Genomic DNA, 15116 nt, shown 5'->3' with positions numbered 1-15116 from the left:
GAGAGAGAGAGAGAGAGAGAGAGGAGGAAAGAGAGAGAAAGGGAGAGAGAGAGACAGAGAGACAGGAGGAAATAGAGAGAAAGGGAGAGAGAGACAGGAGGACAAAGAGAGAAAGGAGAGAGAGAGAGAGAGAGAGAGAGAGAGAGAGAGAGAGAGAGAGAGACAGGAGGAAAGAGAGAGGATAGAGAGAGACAGGAGGAAAGAGAGAAAGAGAGAGAGAGATACAGGAGGAAAGAGAGAGAAAGGGAGAGAGAGAGGATAGAGAGAGACAGGAGGAAAGAGAGAGAAAGAGAGAGAGAGAGACATGAGGAAAGAGAGAGAAAGGGAGAGAGAGACAGGAGGAAAGAGCGAAAGGGAGAGAGAGAGACAGGAGGAAAGAGAGAGAAAGGGAGAAAGAGAGAGACAGGAGGAAAGAGAGAGAAAGGGAGAGAGAGACAGGAGGAAAGAGAGAGAAAGGGAGAGGGAGAGAGAAAGGGAGAGAGAGAGAGACAGTAGGAAAGAGAGAGAAAGGGAGAGAGAGAGAGACAGGAGGAATGAGAGAGAGAGACAGGAGGAAATAGAGAGAGAGAGAAAGGAAGAGAGAGAGACAGGAGGAAAGTGAGAGAAAGGGAGAGAAAGAGAGGATAGAGAAAGACTGGACGAAAGAGAGAGAAAAGGAAGGGAGAGAGAGAGAGAGCCATGGAGAGGGAGAGAGAAGAGAGCTGCAGCAGTGAGAGAGCAGTGGAGTGAGATGAATACAGTGGAGGAACCCCCCCTCCAGTCAGATGAGCATCGCAGTGCTTTACTTTTTTTCTCTCCTCCTCCTCTCTCCATCCCCGTGTTTCTTCCCTCCTCCCCTTCTTGTCTATTGTTCATCAGTGCTCAGAGCCCCCCTCAGCTCCAAATCTAGCTCATAGCTCCATAGCTCCAGCTGCAGCCCAGCTCTGTGGATCTCCTAGCCCAGGACGGAACCACTAACCCTGGCTACAGCTGCAGTGTGCTCCCCTCTCCTCTTACCTAGACATGGAGACCCTCACTGAGACTTCTGCTGAGAGAGAGAGCGACCAGCCATCTTTAACTAGCTGTTCTATTAGCCATTGAGCCAGAAAACCAAGGGAGCAGAGAAGAGGAGAGAAGAGGGGGATTCTTTTTAGCACTAAAGGAATCCCGTTCATCTGCCTCTCTCTATTTTACCACGGTGGATTACAGTACTGCTACGGCTGTTGCTGCTGCTGGCTTTCTGTCCTATAGGGAGGGGAAAACGGGGTCCAAAATGCCTGAAGCGAACTACCTGCTGTCTGTGTCTTGGGGTTACATTAAGGTGTGTATTGTATTGTTAGCTGACGTAGCTGCTCCGTATAACATGACATGACATTGTATTTACCTTTTGGTTTTGGTGTTTGAGCTGTTATAGTATTTTGGTGATGTTTTGGTGATGTTTTGGAGGGTCTAAAACTAGAGCTGTGTTGTTGTGGTTGTGTTCTATGCAGTGTGGTGGTAGTGTGGTCCTAGGTGGTCTGGTAGGACAGAACTGGGGTTACCTACCTGAGCTGAGGCTCCATCTTGGTTGCATCTTTGCAGAACACAATAGTGCTGTTGATGGGGCTAGGAATCTCTCTCTGACACACATAGACGGTGCTACTGTAGCTGCAGTGCTGGTGCTTCCCTACAGCGCCATGCAGATCCTGTGTTGAATGCATTTTCTCATAGGCTGTATAATAATGCAGGGTTTTATACACTGCAGATTTGCAGATTTTCCCCTTGCAATATGAACCATTACATTTACATTTTAGTCATTTAGCAGACGCTCTCATCCAGAGCGACTTACAGTTAGTGAATGCATACATTTTCATACTGGCCCCCCGTGGGAAACGTACCCACAACCCTGGCGTTGCAAGCGCCATGCTCTACCAACTGAGCTATGAATGTGAAAATGACCAGATGAATCTGCACTGCATAATATTATCCTGGAGGGATTTGATTTGTGATATGAAAACAATAAAATGGTTATTTTCCAAATCCCTTTTGTACTGATTTTGTGTAATGTTTAGAGATGTTGTTTGTTTGTATAAAGCTTGAATGAGCATACAGTAATCACCAGTGACTGTGTTTTTCCACGGTATTCTCCTGCACCTTAACTCCAGGTTTTCCAGTAGTTTCCAGGATCCTGACGTTTTCTCTTCTCCTTCTGTTCTTTTCCAGTTCAAGAGAATGTTGAACCGGGAGCTGACGCACCTCTCAGAGATGAGTCGCTCCGGCAACCAGGTGTCCGAGTTCATCTCCAACACCTTCATGGGTAAAGACCTGATCTCACACACACACACATACACTCATTAGGTAAATCCATTGCCTTTGATGTCTGACTGTTCCCACACACTTCTTATAGACTGATAAAGGTCAATCATACACACATTCTCCGTCACAAAAAACACACTTTCATAAACCCACACTTGTACGCACAAATACAAATGTCTTATACTTCACACGTATGTGTGTATACAGTATACCGCAGTCTATGTATGTGTGTGGGGTTCTCCCTCCATTTTGTCTGAGTCTGGATGCATGTTGCGGGGGTGTACAGTAAAACCCTGCACCATTACCTCTTGTTAGTATTCATCTATCACTCCCAAGGCCCATTAAAACGAGATCAGATAGGAAAAGCTTGAAGCTTTGAAATGATTGGCTGGCTACGCACTTCTTAGTGAGGTGCCTCTGCTGTCGGTCGATTGACAGGTGAGCTTGTTAGGCCACATCAGAGCCAGTGGATAGAGAGAGGGAAGGGATGGATAGATAGAGATAGAGAGGGGGGTTGGAGGGTCCAGTCGTGACTCTGTGTATGTGTTGCAAATGGCACCCTATTCACTATATAGTGCACTACTTTTGACCAGAGCCCTGGTAAAAGTAGTGCAATACATAGGGAATAGGGTGCCATTTGGGACAGAAGATGTGTGTGAGAGAGGAGGAAGGACAGAGGCAGGTAGAAGAACAGACAATAGGGACGCCCGTGGCGTACTATCTACCTGCATAGCGTATGTACTATACCATGTGTGATGCGCTGCCATCTGAATCTAGTCCAAAGTGGGTGGATTCTCCCACTGCAGGATCTGAGCTAGAGAGAAGATGGGGGGAGAGATGGAGAGACTGGTATTACGCAGTAGAGGTGAGGTGGGGGTGCGGTGGAACCCCCTCACGGAAAACTGAGCCTCCCATTCGGTGACTCATATCCCTTTTAATGTATCTCTGTCTTTCTTCGCCCCCATCCCCCCTTCCTCTCTCCATCTCTCCATGCCTGAGGAAGTTAGTGCGTAGATCAGACGCAGATGGGAGGTGGGAGGTGGGAGTTTCTACCTCTCTACCGCTCCCTAGTTCCCTGTGCTGGAGCTGGTTGGCTACATATTATTATGAGAAAGAGAAGCAGAGAAAGCATTAGGAGACAGACAGCTGCTAGTTTGTCCTGAGCTGACCACTGACCAGTGATTGGGATGATATTTATAATGATGTTACAGCAGCAGCAAGATAATTGTTTCTTTAGAACAGCAAAGGGGATAACATTGTTGACATTTATGGCTGCCATTTTCAAGCCTCCCTCTATTGTAAGGTCATCCTAGGATGCCTTGTTAATCCTCTGGTTGAACCCTTTATATGTGAGTGCATCATATTGGGCAGCTCATCCCTGAGGGACTGTGGGTTGGGGATGATGGTGTGTGTGTGAGGGCCATTCACGTGCAATGGCTCCTCTCCTCCACAGCTGTTCATTCCACTCATCCCATAACACACTGACTGACCGGGCTCTTTCCAGCTCGCTACCACGGTAACAGTCAGGCATAACTCATTAAGGGAATTTTAAAAGCCCAAATCCACCCACACACTCTCTCTTTCTCTCTCTCTCTCGCTTTCTCTCCATCTCTGTCTTTCTCTCACTCTCGCTCCATCTCTGTCTTTCTCGCTCTCTCTCTCCGGCATTTGGGTTTTACTGAGAGCATATGGAGCAGGCTAGAGGTAATTCAGAATTTCAGCAGAATAAATGTGTGAGAGAGAGAGAGAGAGAGAGAGAGAGAGAGAGAGAGAGAGAGAGAGAGAGAGAGACAGAGACAGACAGACAGACAGACAGACAGACAGAGCGAGAGAGAGACAGAAAGAGAGAGAGACAGAGAGAGAGAGAGAGAGAGAGAGACAGAGAGAGAGACAGAAAGAGAGAGCGAGAGAGAGACAGAAAGAGAGAGCGAGAGAGAGAGAGACAGAAAGAGAGAGCGAGAGAGAGAGAGACAGAAAGAGAGAGCGAGAGAGAGACAGAGAGAAAGAGAGAGAGAGAGAGCGAGAGAGAGGAAAAGGAAAATAAAGGGGGATACCTAGTCAGTTGTACAACTGAATGCGTTCAACTGAAATGTGTCTTCCACATTTAACCCAACCCCTGGAGAGGAGGAGAGAGGTGACAGTCAAGTCTGGGCCTCAGGGGAACAAGGTCACATTAACACTCCACCTGCATAGAAAATGTTGAATTGGCAAAACCACTTCCCGACAGACAGACAGGCAGGCGTAAGGCGTATGTCAAACAATACAGCTTCATCAGCAACACACTCTAATAAACACACACTCTAACCTTTACGGAGGAAGTGTCTGCTGTGTCCTTATAAAAGCAGGTTACCTTTTTCTATGATGAGAGGGTCCTTATAAAACCCATTGAAAAATAGAATGACACTCTACTGTCCCTTCCATTCATTGAGTTCTGCTCCATTCTGTGTTTAAGGGTATGGGAGAGTGGGCTCAGTGGCGTGTCTGAGAAGCTAGTAGACATTGTCGCAGTGGTGATAATGATGATAATGATGGTGGTAATGAGTTACTGGGCCAGTTTATTGCTCTTCCCGTTTCCCACGCATCACGTTACAGCGTGCTTAATCACCATTCTCTATTATGACTGAAGGTGGAGAGATGGAGAGAGAGGGGTAGAGTGACAGTGATTATTTGAATTAATTGAATAACCCTCAGCGGAGAGCGACAGGTTAGTTCAGCTATGAGAGGCTTGACTGTCTACACAGCAGCACAGTTAGAGATCATTGTAATGACATTACTAAACTGAATGTACTCTGGTGGGAAAGTGAATGGGTCATCAAACCTTCCTCCTCTCTTCTCTCTGTGGTCAGACACAATGGCATAAAGTGTCCTAACCCAAAGAGATAAAAGGATGTCCTCTCTCTCCCCTCAGACAAACAGAACGACATGGACATGCCGTCTGTGACGCCCAAGGAGAAGGCTGGTCGGGAGAGGAAGAAGCAGCAGCAGCTGATGACTCTGATCAGCGGGGTGAAGAAGGTCTCTCATGGACCCTCCCTCTCCAACTCCTCCATCTCACGCTTCGGGGTCAAGACGGACAAGGAGGACATGCTCTCCAAGGAACTGGAGGATCTGAATAAGTGGGGTCTGAACATCTTTACTGTGTCAGAGTACTCCGAACATAGACCTCTCACCTGTATCATGTACGCCATCTTCCAGGTAGGTTATAACTGGCTATACACTCCTACACACAAATACACACATGCGCGCCTGCATGCACATATATGCATGCAATGCAGACACACACACACACAAACAAACACACACAATATGGTATAGCTGTACATTGTGTACCTATAATAGTACTAACTCATATCCTTGTGTCCCCTGTAGGAGAGAGACCTGCTGAAAACGTTTAAGATCCCGACAGATACGTTTGTGGCGTATATGATGACCCTGGAGGACCACTACCATGGAGACGTGGCCTACCACAACAGCCTCCACGCTGCAGACGTGGCCCAGTCCACACACATCCTGCTCTCCACACCAGCCCTCGACGTAAGTTACCAACCCCTAACCTCCACACCAGCCCTCGACGTAAGTTACCTAACCCCTAACCCCCACACCAGCCCTCGACGTAAGTTACCTAACCCCTAACCCCACACCAGCCCTCGACGTAAGTTACCTAACCTCTAACCCCCACACTAGCCATCGATGTAAGTTACCTAACCCCTAACCCCCACACCAGCCCTCGACGTAAGTTACCTAACCCCTAACCCCCACACCAGCCCTCGACGTAAGTTACCAACCCCTAACCCCCACACCAGCCCTCAACGTAAGTTACCTAACCCCTAACCCCCACACCAGCCCTCGACGTAAGTTACCTAACCCCTAACCCCCACACCAGCCCTCAACGTAAGTTACCTAACCCCTAACCCCACACCAGCCCTCGACGTAAGTTACCTAACCTCTAACCCCCACACTAGCCATCGATGTAAGTTACCTAACCCCTAACCCCCACACCAGCCCTCAACGTAAGTTACCTAACCCCTAACCCCCACACCAGCCCTCAACGTAAGTTACCAACCCCTAACCCCCACACCAGCCCTCGACGTAAGTTACCTAACCCCTAACCCCCACACCAGCCCTCGACGTAAGTTACCAACCCCTAACCCCCACACCAGCCCTCGACGTAAGTTACCAACCCCTAACCCCCACACCAGCCCTCAACGTAAGTTACCTAACCCCTAACCCCCACACCAGCCCTCGACGTAAGTTACCTAACCCCTAACCCCCACACCAGCCCTCAACGTAAGTTACCTAACCCCTAACCCCACACCAGCCCTCGACGTAAGTTACCTAACCTCTAACCCCCACACTAGCCATCGATGTAAGTTACCTAACCCCTAACCCCCACACCAGCCCTCAACGTAAGTTACCTAACCCCTAACCCCCACACCAGCCCTCAACGTAAGTTACCAACCCCTAACCCCCACACCAGCCCTCGACGTAAGTTACCTAACCCCTAACCCCCACACCAGCCCTCGACGTAAGTTACCAACCCCTAACCCCCACACCAGCCCTCGACGTAAGTTACCTAACCCCTAACCCCCACACCAGCCCTCGACGTAAGTTACCTAACCCCTAACCCCCACACCAGCCCTCAACGTAAGTTACCTAACCTCTAACCCCACACCAGCACTCGACGTAAGTTACCTAACCTCTAACCCCCACACTAGCCATCGATGTAAGTTACCTAACCCCTAACCCCCACACCAGCCCTCAACGTAAGTTACCTAACCCCTAACCCCCACACCAGCCCTCAACGTAAGTTACCAACCCCTAACCCCCACACCAGCCCTCCACGTAAGTTACCTAACCCCTAACCCCCACACCAGCCCTCCACGTAAGTTACCTAACCCCTAACCCCCACACCAGCCCTCAACGTAAGTTACCAACCCCTAACCCCCACACCAGCCCTCGACGTAAGTTACCTAACCCCTAACCCCCACACCAGCCCTCGACGTAATTTGCCAACCCCTAACACCCACACCAGCCCTCGACGTAAGTTACCTAACCCCTAACCCCCACACCAGCCCTCGACGTAAGTTACCAACCCCTAACCCCCACACCAGCCCTCGACGTAAGTTACCTAACCCCTAACCCCCACACCAGCCCTCGACGTAAGTTACCTAACCCCTAACCCTAGCCCCAGTCCACACACATCCTACTCGCTACACCAGCCCTCGACGTAAGTGGCTGACACTAGACTTTTCTTCACACATCCCTCAAACTCAGAGCCCCACACCCTGCCATTACCTCACCCTTATCCCACACCCATCTGAGCTCATAGAACTCCACCTTAGTGCACTGTCCTTACTCTCACCCCAACCTTTAGACATAAACCAAAACTTATCCTCCATTCTTCCCTCTCTCCTTGCCCCACTCCCTCCCTCACTCCCTCCCTCCCTCCATTCTGTTTGTTCTCACAGCTCCATTCTCTCTTTGGTTCTATGGGGAAAAAAAGTATTTAGTCAGCCACCAATTGTGCAAGTTCTCCCACTTAAAAAGATGAGGCCTGTAATTTGCATCATAGGTACACATCAACTATGACAGACAAATTGAGATTTTTTTTCTCCAGAAAATCACATTGTAGGATTTTTAATGAATTTATTTGCAAATTATGGTGGAAAATAAGTATTTGGTCACCTACAAACAAGCAAGATTTCTGGCTCTCACAGACCTGTAACTTCTTCTTTAAGAGGCTCCTCTGTCCTCCACTCGTTACCTGTATTAATGGCACCTGTTTGAACTTGTTATCAGTATAAAAGACACCTGTCCACAACCTCAAACAGTCACACTCCAAACTCCACTATGGCCAAGACCAAAGAGCTGTCAAAGGACACCAGAAACAAAATTGTAGACCTGCACCAGGCTGGGAAGACTGAATCTGCAATAGGTAAACAGCTTGGTTTGAAGAAATCAACTGTGGGAGCAATTATTAGGAAATGGAAGACATACAAGACCACTGATAATCTCCCTCGATCTGGGGCTCCACGCAAGATCTCATCCCTGTGGGGTCAAAATGATCACAAGAACGGTGAGCAAAAATCCCAGAACCACACGGGGGGACCTAGTGAATGACCTGCAGAGAGCTGGGACCAAAGTAACAAAGCCTACCATCAGTAACACACTACGCCGCCAGGGACTCAAATCCTGCAGTGCAAGACGTGTCCCCCTGCTTAAGCCAGTACATGTCCAGGCCCGTATGAAGTTTGCTAGAGTGCATTTGGATGATCCAGAAGAGGATTGGGAGAATGTCATATGGTCAGATTAAACCAAAATATAACTTTTTGGTAAAAACTCAACTCGTCGTGTTTGGAGGACAAAGAATGCTGAGTTGCATCCAAAGAACACCATACCTACTGTGAAGCATGGGGGTGGAAACATCATGCTTTGGGGCTGTTTTTCTGCAAAGGGACCAGGACGACTGATCCGTGTAAAGGAAAGAATGAATGGGGCCATGTATCGTGAGATTTTGAGTGAAAACCTCCTTCCATCAGCAAGGGCATTGAAGATGAAACGTGGCTGGGTCTTTCAGCATGACAATGATCCCAAACACACCGCCTGGGCAACGAAGGAGTGGCTTCGTAAGAAGCATTTCAAGGTCCTGGAGTGGCCTAGCCAGTCTCCAGATCTCAACCCCATAGAAAATCTTTGGAGGGAGTTGAAAGTCCGTGTTGCCCAGCGACATCACTGCTCTAGAGGAGATCTGCATGGAGGAATGGGCCAAAATACCAGCAACAGTGTGTGAAAACCTTGTGAAGACTTACAGAAAACATTTGACCTGTGTCATTGCCAACAAAGGGTATATAACAAAGTATTGAGAAACTTTTGTTATTGACCAAATACTTATTTTCCACCATAATTTGCAAATAAATTCATTAAAAATCCTACAATGTGATTTTCTGGAAAACATTTTCTCATTTTGTCTGTCATGGTTGACGTGTACCTATGATGAAAATTACAGGCCTCTCTCATCTTTTTAAGTGGGAGAACTTGCACAATTGGTGGCTGACTAAATACTTTTTCCCCCACTGTATACAGTGGAACCTCATCCATGACGCAGTCTAACAGCGTGCCCTAGCCCTCAGCACGTCACCAGCCGCTCTCCTCCTTTTTATACACTCACCCCATCCCTCCATCCCCCATTCCTCCATCCCTCCATTCCCCCATCCCTCCATCCCTCCATCCCCCCATCCCTCCATCCCCCATCCCTCCATCCCTCCATCCCTCCTTCCCTCCATCCCTCCATCCCCCCATCCCCCCATCCCTCCATCCTCCCATCCCTCCATCCCTCCATCCCCCCATCCCCCATCCCTCCATCCCTCCATCCCCCCATCCCTCCATCCCTCCATCACCCCATCCCCCCATCCCTCCATCACCCCATCCCTCCATCCCTCCATCCCCCATCCCTCCATCCCCCCATCCCTCCATCCCCCCATCCCTCCATCCCTCCATCCCCCATCCCTCCATCCCTCCATCCCCCCATCCCTCCATCCCTCCATCCCTCCATCCCTCCATCCCCCCATCCCCCCATCCCTCCATCCCCCATCCCTCCATCCCTCCATCCCTCCATCCCCCCATCCCTCCATCCCCCATCCCTCCATCCCTCCATCCCTCCATCTCCCCCATCCCTCCATCCCCCCATCCCCCCATCCCTCCATCCCCCCATCCCCCCATCCCTCCATCCCCCCATCCCTCCATCCCTCCATCCCTCCATCCCTCCATCCCTCCATCCATCATGTTTATAGCCCTGCTCTTACAGCCAGCGGTCCCAGTGTCAAACCGCTATGTATGGGTGCCTATAGAGAGACAGAGAGTAGGTTAGCATAAGATAGTCATTTTGCTAATGTAAGCCAGCACTCATCTGGCTCTGACTAGTGTTTACATTATGTTGGCTGTTAGCGAAAACCGAGACATGGGAATCAATGGGAGTGGGCTGCACTGGGATTAGCTGTTCCGTGTGGCTGTTCTGTTCTTTGACTGTTTCTCTTGAGAAATTCTTAACCCTGGACCCTCTCTCTCTCACACAGGCGGTCTTCAGCGATCTAGAGATCCTGGCGGCCATCTTTGCTGCAGCAATCCATGATGTGGACCACCCGGGGGTGTCCAACCAGTTCCTCATCAATACCAGTGAGTCTTTCTCTTACACCTGTTACTGTTATGGGAATAATGTATAGAATAGATATATTATCTATATTATCTATAGCTACTGTATAGAGATCCATATTCATCAACTGTGTTGAACAAGTGACTGATTCATTGTCTGTTGTCTCCCTCAGACTCTGAGCTGGCCCTGATGTACAACGATGAGTCTGTTTTAGAGAACCACCACCTGGCTGTGGGCTTCAAGCTGCTGCAGGAGGACAACTGTGACATCTTCCAGAGCCTGACCAAGAAGCAGAGGCAGAGCCTAAGGAAGATGGTCATCGAAATGGTCCTGGCCACTGACATGTCCAAACATATGAGTCTGTTAGCTGACCTGAAGACCATGGTGGAGACCAAAAAGGTGACCAGCTCTGGGGTCCTGCTTCTGGACAACTACACCGACAGAATACAGGTGGGTTCATCATCATCCCTCTCTCTCTCTCTCTCCCTCTCTTCATTTTAATAGCTGTAACTGGTGTCTAGACTTACAGAGACATCGTTTAGATTGCCTCCCATTGCTATGACCTCTGCTCCTTCACTCCATCTTCCTCTGCCTCCTCCGGCTCTCCTTCTTCAACCCTGTTCATTGATTCTCTATCCATCTTTCTTCATCTCTCTTTCTCTCCTATCACTCCATATCTCTCTCGCCTTCTACTTCTCCCTCTCTAATGGTTATTCTCTCCCTCCCTCTCTCCATCAGGTGCTGAGGAACATGGTTCACTGTGCTGACCTGAGTAACCCTACCAAGTCTCTGGAGCTGTACCGTCAGTGGACTGACCGCATCATGGATGAGTTCTTCCACCAGGGAGACAGGGAGAGGGAGAGAGGCATGGAGATCAGCCCTATGTGTGACAAACACACCGCCTCAGTAGAAAAAAGCCAGGTATGATACTGGACATACAGAGACACACATATGCACACACACACACATATGCATAGCATGCAAGCATACACACACACACACACTCCGACTCCTGTCTCACCACTGTTCCCTTTCCCTCCCTCTCTCCAGGTGGGTTTCATAGACTACATCGTCCACCCTCTGTGGGAGACGTGGGCTGACCTGGTGCACCCTGACGCTCAGGATATCCTGGACACTCTGGAGGACAACAGGAACTGGTACCAGAGCATGATCCCCCAGAGCCCCTCTCCTCCCTGGGCCACTGAGCAGCGTGAGCAGGGTGGAGGCGAAGGGGGCCAGGGGGGAGACAAGTTCCAGTTTGAACTCACCCTGGAGGAGGAGGACTCTGAGGGTACAGAGAAGGATGAACAGAGCCAGGGGGATGAGGAGGAGGAGGAAGAGGATAGTCTGGGGGAGGCGTCTCGGTCTCCGGTTGACTACTTTGACTGTCAGGACCCAGAGGAATCTATGGAGCCCACATCGTCCATAGCGATAATTACCCACAATGCGTCACCCACAGACACTTAATGGGCTCTGCTGCACCGCAATGGTGGTTGGTTTCATGTTTTAAACAGGAGAAATCCTGCAGCTGTGCTTTTTAACAAGCCCACGGGGGGCTTAGTTTGAGCCCGGACAGGGCGTCAGTTTCAATCCCCCCTATCCTTGCACTTGCGTTGGAAGCCGGCAACAGAGGGACAGTTTCAGTGGGGCGGCTACGGAGTTCTCAGGAAAAATGCTGCAAACATTTTGGGCCTGACGGACAGACAGGACTCTGAGGAAATGAAATGAAGGACTTGGGCCAATCTGGGAAATGGTTCTTTATCCATCCCGACTGGCATATGAAATGTTGACACTACTACTGAGAGAAGTTTTGTACCTTGTGACTTTTTTACTGAAATGGGATGTCATGAAGTAGCATATGAACTACTGATTGATGGACATGAGTTTGTATAGAGAGAAAAAAGCTGTTTACTTTTTTCCTGAACCATTTGTCAAAATACTTTTGTGTGCCTTTTTTACTATTGTCTTTTTAATCGTTTTTATTTATTTATTGAACACACTTTAGTATGGACGTGTTTTTTGTGTGTTTTTTTTTGTTATCCGAAAGCTCAAGCGCAAAATCCTTTTATATCTCAGACAAAGATAACAGTCTTCCTACTAGTATTGGGCAATAGAAGAAATCCAAACTAACTTAGACAAACAATTCCTGGACATACTCATCAAATACTAAAAACATGTTTTCCCATAATAAGAAATGCACATTCTGTCATCTTAATCCATGCACAAAATCTATGTTTCTATATGGAAATTAAATGTACACAATGTACACATTCATGTTACATGTCTAGATTGTCAGAACTCACTGTAGACAAATAGATGCTCACTCTAACTCCAAAAAACAGTTATACAACCTTAGTCCATTTCTGACATCTAACCTGCTTCCTCACATTCTCCTTGAATTATCCCCCCTCCACTACCCTCATGGATCAAATCCTGATATCGTTCAGACTCCAAACAAATGTCAACAGAATAGACAGAAATAGCACTTGGTAGCCAAAGCAAAGTTTCTCATCACATGGAGTTGGAAGGCTATTTCCAGCTCCCTTTCGAGGTATCCTGCTGTTGTCTATTAGACCAAAGATTCCAGAATCTAACTGCTTCTGATGATGTAACAATCTAACTAAGGAAGGACCCCCTGTCCATGTAGAATAAGGACCAGTACACATGATGAAAGGTGGCCTGGCGGCTGCATGTCTAGAAGTCCAGTCACACCTTGGTCAGCTGTATTATAATTATCCACATGGTTTATACAGTTCAGCTATTTCTTCATCCACCTAATAAAACAGAATGAAGTGCTACTTCTGCCCATTGAAGTCAGTCTTCCCTTCCCACTAACTGTATCACATTTCCTGGCCGGGCCGGGGAGTTAATCAGGATTTGGTCCGTTAGATGTAATCCTCAGAATAGATTCGGCACGTACAAACTGTTGAGTGTCTGCTGCAAAAACCAAACCAGAGGAGAAAAAGACTTATTCCTGAGAACAAGAAGATGATAACCTACATTAGTAGGCTATCTAGAGATTATGTGAAAGAGATACCAAACCAAAAGGCCCCCGGACAGTGTAGTTCACTGTCACTGTGGGTCAGCATTAAGACCGTCAACCCCAGGCAGTCTGCAAGGCAGATTGTCCCTTACAGGCCTCCATGACTGGTTTTCATGATGGCTTATTCAGGATCTATGACCTATTCTCCATTATTCACTTAGGTTTGCTGACATACTCAAAGGTACTTCAACTACCTTATTGTCTATACCCCCACTCACTCCAGCAGGCTTACATGGTAATCGTGTGTGTCGATGAGCGTGTGTGTGTGCATGTCATAAAGTGTGTGTGTGAGAGTACGTGTGTGTGCATGTTGGTCTTTGTCACCTAGGCATGACTCCTCTTACTGTCTGTCACTAGAGCTCAAGCTGGTCCGTTGCTGTTTATAACAGTGTATTTATTACATTCAGCTGTACTGTACATAAGAATACTGTTTCAGTCAGTGTAAATCTATTTTAATTTATATGCACTTGCATTACCTGGAAGTGGTGGTGTCTAACATGTACAAGGCTCTGCGTCGGAGTCTTTCTATATTCTGTATTATAATATTGTTTCGTTTTTTTATATTATATAATAAGTAAATATATATTCGCACAAATGTTTGAGTGCCCTGAGCAGCAGCTAAAGAGACGTATTCGCAACCTGTAGGTTTACAACGCATAGAGGACATGTTAAACAACAGAGACCTGGGTAGAACTATGATACAGGCCCGCTGTGGAGAACACAAGCTTTTATACTGTAGTCTAGTAGTCTATCACTATGCTTGGTATCAATACCAAATCCACACCAAGATGTTCTCCTCTCAGCAGCTTGTAATAGTGACTAAACCAGGCTCCTCTGTGCAACATTTTGAATGCAGATTGCTGATTTGGGTTTCAGATCTACTGGTTCGACAGAAGTAAGGAATAGCAACAGAAAGACAGACAAACAGAACCAAGCGTCTGTTCCTTTACACGTCCTTCCATGTTAAAGTAGTTCAAGGGGATTATTGGTGGCATGCTACAATATCTCTGAGCACCAACGTGATGAATCGTTACAAAAATGTGATCTTCTTGTAATTGATCGTGCTATTGTGAACTATTTTGATTTGACCAAAACTTGTTAGCAGTTTTGAAATTCAAATTTGTCACCAGTATAACATTGTTAATCTATGTTAAACATTTTGGTCCGACTTGTGTCCAAATGGTTAGCCAAGCTTGGCGCTATCTGCATGAGAGATGTTATTATTATTATTTTTTTACATGTCTTTTGAATACCTACCTAACGCGTTACAGTCGCAGCGGACATATTAAATGTTTCACACAATGTATGGTATAATATTGTATATTGTGTTAAAATATCTGAAAATCTGAAAATACTTTTTCTATGAAGTGATTAAAAAACAAAGCATGAATATCTCTGTCTCTGTGTCCTTATTTCACAGTGATAGCAGCAGCTCAATCATCACACTGGATATGTTTTAATGTGGCGAGACAAGCACTCGCTGTGACATCCCCCCTGGTCCTAACATGGCATAAGGCCCACAGTGACACTCGCTGTGACATCCCCCCTGGTCCTAACATGGCATGAGGCCTACAGTGACACTCGCTGTGACATCCCCCCTGGTCCTAACATGGCATGAGGCCCACAGTGACACTCGCTGTGACATCCCCC

General features: G+C 47.6%; 1 protein-coding gene across 2 annotated transcripts in view; it reads left to right on the top strand.

Annotated features, from left to right (window-relative positions):
* Positions 1 to 14858, top strand: part of pde4ba (phosphodiesterase 4B, cAMP-specific a) — a 106594-nt gene extending 91736 nt beyond the window's left edge. For both annotated transcript variants that reach the window (XM_084164120.1, XM_084164121.1), the window contains 7 exons: positions 2182 to 2275; positions 5183 to 5469; positions 5644 to 5808; positions 10347 to 10446; positions 10596 to 10873; positions 11162 to 11344; positions 11474 to 14858. In XM_084164120.1, coding sequence (XP_084020246.1) covers positions 2182 to 2275; positions 5183 to 5469; positions 5644 to 5808; positions 10347 to 10446; positions 10596 to 10873; positions 11162 to 11344; positions 11474 to 11890 — 1524 coding nt within the window. In that variant the 3' untranslated portion in view covers positions 11891 to 14858. The remainder of the gene's footprint in view (positions 1 to 2181; positions 2276 to 5182; positions 5470 to 5643; positions 5809 to 10346; positions 10447 to 10595; positions 10874 to 11161; positions 11345 to 11473) is intronic.
* Positions 14859 to 15116: the final 258 nt, after the last annotated feature.

This window comes from Coregonus lavaretus, assembly GCF_964263955.1.
Source record: "Coregonus lavaretus genome assembly, chromosome: 6".
In the NCBI taxonomy this organism is placed as follows: Eukaryota; Metazoa; Chordata; class Actinopteri; order Salmoniformes; family Salmonidae; genus Coregonus; species Coregonus lavaretus.
The sequence above is the reverse complement of the archived record's forward strand: the minus strand, read 5'-3'. Positions and strand labels throughout refer to the sequence as shown.